We start from the raw sequence: 5,011 nt of genomic DNA, 5'->3' as shown, positions 1-5,011 counted from the left end.
TCATATTTTTTTGGGAGTCTAAGGGGTCAGATCATTCAAGAATCCAGATTCGGGGGTCCTGCGGCCGTAATTCGACTATCTCGGCGAGGCAACTTGTTAAGCGGCGGGAGAAATAAAATGATCGGACGAACTCCCTTTTATGAAAAGTAAACAATGCCGTATTTTCTCATGGCGTCATGAAACTCAGCCAGGAATGTATATTACTTTGCGTGTAAAAAACAAATTTTATTAAAAAACAAAACAAGTTTAAGACTCCCATGCTGAAGTTGAGCTTCTCCCTCACTTAAATGTGAGCAAAACAAAATGAAAGATCTGTGATCACACAAACACAGTATCCTGACTCAATAATTGTAGTAGATAAAATGGGCATACCAATTATACCGCGAATCGCACGCGGTAAAACTTTATTTAGGAAACTGAAAAAAATTTATAACACTGTGTATTCTCACTGACGTGTAGATATCACAAACAATCCTCAATACCCTCATTTTCCGTACCTGATTTACGATTTCACTTAGTGGCAATCCAATTAATAAGCATAACGACGTAATGAATAACATTTAACCACACTAAACGCACGATTGTTTACACCGAACATCTCAGAAAAGGAGTTTCCGTAAACACCTCGTCTACATCACCTATTTTTAAAGCAGAAATCTCTTTCGAGATGCCGGACACTTGTGTAGGTAGATATCCAATTGGCCGCGAGAAACAACACCTGATCACGAGGCAAAACTGAGTAAATTACTTGACACTTACTGAGCACCACGTTCACTAAAACGGCAGCAACTGTCAATTGTTGTTTTTGCCGCGCGATTGACGGCGCGGTAAGGTAATAACACAATCTACGAGCGCAGTCCATCACCGCTCCCACGTTGCTCCGTGAATGGGTCCACCCACTTGTGCCGCACGCCAACAAAAACAAACAAGAACAAACAAGAGAGGAAAATCCGAGCGAACACTCACCTTGCGAAGAATGCAGCCGCGGCGGAGGCCTGCGCTGGTGTCCCCGGCATCCCGCTCACGCTGTACGCGTACTTGGTCTCGGAGTAACCGTTGTAGTCCAGGTAGGCGGCATAGGAGGAGGAACCCCTCTGGCTCCCTTGACCGCTGCCGACGGCACCACCCCCGTTCACCATCCCGGGCCCTCCGTTTCCATGGTACCCGTTGCCGTTGTGGTGACCGTGGTGGTGGTGCCCGTGGTGACCTCCGTGGTGATGACCGTGGTGATACGATTTATACGACGGTGTCTGCCCCGGCTCCACACCACCTTGCAGTGGGGTCCCACCGCCGCCGGGCTGACCGGGGGTCGCCACGACCCCCCCGCCCGCTCCAACACCGTTCAGACTCATGCCCGAAGGGTCCTCACCACCAGCGGAGTGTACCCTGGCTGCAACGCCACCTCCGTGGTGGTGCCCGTGGTGATGATGGTGGTGGTGGTGATGGTAGTAATGCCCGCGTTTCAAATCCGAAGACGAGGAGGAGGACCTCTGGTTGCCGGCGCGAGATGAAGACGCAGATGACGCAGACGCGTGTACGCCCGCCAAACCGTCCTCGCCCGTGCGTCGAGCGAGACTGGTGGAAATCGGCGCGGCCACATCCGACGGCGAAGCCGAGGAGAAACATTCGCCCGCTCCGATCCCCACCACGGATATCCCCCCCTCCTGCTGCGGAGCCCCCGCCCCTCCCTCCCCGCCTCCCCCCCTCCGCCCGCCGCCGCTCGCGGCCGAAGACAGCGACGAGAGCGCCGAGGATCGCTGGGGAGGCGGCGGCGGGTGAGGGTACTTTGCGCCGCCGTTGGACCTGTCCGAGTGACCGGGAGATGCGGAGCGGTGGGTCATCGGGTGGAGGTAGTGCGGCTGCTGCATCTTGTGGGATCGAGACGAGCCGGAGCCGACCTTTTGGAAGGTAGAGGAAAGAGAGAAGAGGGATTAGTACGCGTAAAGGAAATGAAATAGAATGGATTCAACCGCGCGATAATTAGGGAGATAACCACTAATTAGGTAAACATGAAAAACCATGGGAAAATGTTTCCCTGAACCGGGAATCAAACCACGGACCTTTGATTTTCTTGGCCATTGCGCGGACCACTACGCTATCCTGGTTGCTAAATCTCCATAGCAATTGGAGCGAGGCTGATGGTACATGATGTTTCTGACTAGGCTCATGGTCCGTGGTTTGATTCCCGGTTCAGCGGAGTTTTTCTCATGGTAATTCATGAATATTTATCCGCCGTTCATGCGGCAGCCTTTGAAATATTACTTATTTGATATTTATGACCGTTGCAATGATTGGGTTGAATATCTGAGGGTAGATCTCACCCCTTATTAAGCTGCAGAGTGACATCACATATACAGGGGTGACATATATAGTGATAGGATAGGAAGGGGGTGAGGGGATTTCAGTTCTCAGGACCAACACGTATCGAAAAAGAAGCAAAGTTTTTTGGGCGTAGGTACCCGAAGGCTTCAGCCGGGGTTTGGACTCAGGACCGTCCGATATATAGCTCAATGCTCCTCCAATTTGACCTTCGCACCCCCAGGTAAAAACAGACAGGAGGAATACTAATATGAAGCGTTTTTTTTTCAAAAACATTATTAAAACATATCCGATTACGTCACTCTCGCGAGATTAAAGGCGAATAATACCACCGATGATAAAGAAATATTACTTAAATAAAACTACTCAGCCCCAAGAAAATGAAAAATAAAAGTAAATGAAAAGAGAGCCACGTTTTATTAGGTATCCCTGTGCTCATGGCTCATTTAGCATTGAATCAGCGAAATTTGAATCTCACCTTGTCCATTCTATTTGCATACGACATAAAATAGCCGTTGAAAACAAGGACCACGCTAGAAGTACGCAGAAAAAAAACAGATTGCAAGTAACATAAGTTCCGAGGTTATAACAAAGATACATCATTACTATTAGGACACAAAAACTGGATATAAATAAAAATTACGAAATAAAAATCTTAAAAGACCTTGAACATAAAATTTCAACTAGAGAAATTTACTGCATATATTTGAATTATCCTCTAGAGAAGAAAAAATTGACATTTTTCGATTAAACCATTGGTGATTCACACATTTCACGCATTTCCCTTGAAATCCTTGGGTCAGAAAGCTGCCTTATTATAATTTGCTAAGGTTTTCCTAAGAGCTTCTGAATTTTAAATAACATTTTATCATAATTCAAAATCCATCTCTTTATACTCCTTTTTCTTTTTTTCCTTTTTTACGATTACATATCCTGCCGTATCTTAAAAAAAACTTTTAATGAGATTTATTACAGGCTCTGTGGCAGTGCTTTGATTATCACGTATGCATTAAAACATTAATTTAATACACAACTGGGACCGTAATCTTGCGTATTTAGAAATGGTAACAAGATCCATAAAATGCCATTCAAAATGAAATTCTGAAGAATGCTGACTTACTGGCTTTCGAGAATATGGCGAGGCCGTTGGAAAATATGCAAAAAAATAAAATGAATTAGCGGAATAAATGCACTGATATAAGAGAATGTAACATTTAATTCGTACGCAAGCTATAATTAAAAGAACCAGATGATGAATATGTTTGGCTGCTGGCATAACAATGAGTCGTCAAGCATTAATATAAACGCATTTGGAGCCTTTTGAAAAAATCATGTTGATTCTACAAGATTATCTCCAAATAAACTCAAAAGACACTTTTTTACGAAAACTGGGAGCAGTTCAAGGTAAGAAAGGTGTGACGCTGCGCGAATTAAGGAAAAACTTAGAAACGTTCCGTGTAATTTTAATTACATGCCTCTGTATCTTACTCGGCAGCTCATTTTAAGATGGGGAGATAGCGGAAATGATTGATGAAGTTTCGTGAGTATGTGTGAGAGAGTGAAAATGAATGCAAGCTTGCTTTAAGGGTTAATGTCAGAGGGGAAGAAATCCAAGGTAGGAATGCATAATTTGACGGACAATAAAACAATGATGAGAGACAAGTAATTATATTCTCCTAAGCTGTTTAACATGATAGTAATACACTATGATTGAAAAATGATGATTCGTGATTCCTCAGGAATTATATCATTGCACATAATGGAAATTCAATTGGAGTTGAGAATAATTTTCCATAAAGTGAACTTAAATTTCACAGGCAATAATATGTGCATTTTTTTATGAGGCCAACTTATCAAAGCTTGGAAAGATAAAATAGTCCCTCCCGAATTTTTTGGTACGACATTGCAGAAAAATGAGAAAATCTTTATAAAACCCAAGATTATTTATTTAATATGTACGACCCTGGTTCAGAATTGCCCCTAAGAATGAGTTAGTTCTTCCATATATTTATAAAAGAGGAGTCTGTTTGTCTGTCCGCTATGCGTTTCCATACGGTGGCACGGATTACAATCAAAGTTAGCAAATAGTTGCATCTTATACTTCCAAACGTCGTTTTAATTGCGTGCAATCAGTATTTTGCGTCATTATCACATTACATTTTACTATGTCACGTCAAACAGTTTTTGCGGTTGGACATCCCGCCGGGTTGGCATACCTTTATACACTCTCAAAGAGGAAACATTAAAATCCCACACGATTAATTAAATGCAAGTTGTAAGTTTCCCACTTCTTTCGGCACGGCAGGTTTACAGTTAGATGTAAGTATTGAAATACTTTTGGAACACATTAAAATAGTTTCTTTTTGGTTAGATAGCTAGGAATAAATAAAAAGGCAAATTACCTATGCATTTTAAAAGTAGATATTGTTATGAAATACAAATCCAACGCGTTCTTTCGAAATGTTTAGGCCCGCATGCATCTCCGCAGGCATGAAAATATTCCCTTGCCCACTGACATTGATGAAGCGCCGATGCAATTACTTCGACCGACGAGGGTCATAATAGAAAATCTATCATAAAATTCAGTAACGACTTTTAGGTGGAGCGTGTTTTCCATTTGAATTCGTTTTTAATTCTCTAGTCTGAGTTCAGAGCACGCAACCTCCTGGCCATCACTCACATAATTTTTTTT

At 43.1% G+C, this 5,011-nt stretch overlaps 1 protein-coding gene across 1 annotated transcript; it reads right to left on the bottom strand.

Annotated features, from left to right (window-relative positions):
- Window positions 1-962: 962 nt before the first annotated feature.
- LOC124158202 (POU domain, class 3, transcription factor 3-like) lies at window positions 963-1,868 on the bottom strand. The gene has a single exon (XM_046533389.1). It carries the CDS (start codon window positions 1,866-1,868, stop codon window positions 963-965), a length of 906 nt encoding a protein of 301 aa, XP_046389345.1.
- Between the last annotated feature and the right edge of the window lie 3,143 nt (window positions 1,869-5,011).

The sequence above is a fragment of the Ischnura elegans genome, chromosome 4, assembly GCF_921293095.1.
Source record: "Ischnura elegans chromosome 4, ioIscEleg1.1, whole genome shotgun sequence".
NCBI classification, from domain to species: Eukaryota; Metazoa; Arthropoda; class Insecta; order Odonata; family Coenagrionidae; genus Ischnura; species Ischnura elegans.
Note: the sequence above shows the minus strand (reverse complement) of the source record. Positions and strands in the feature narration are given on the sequence as shown.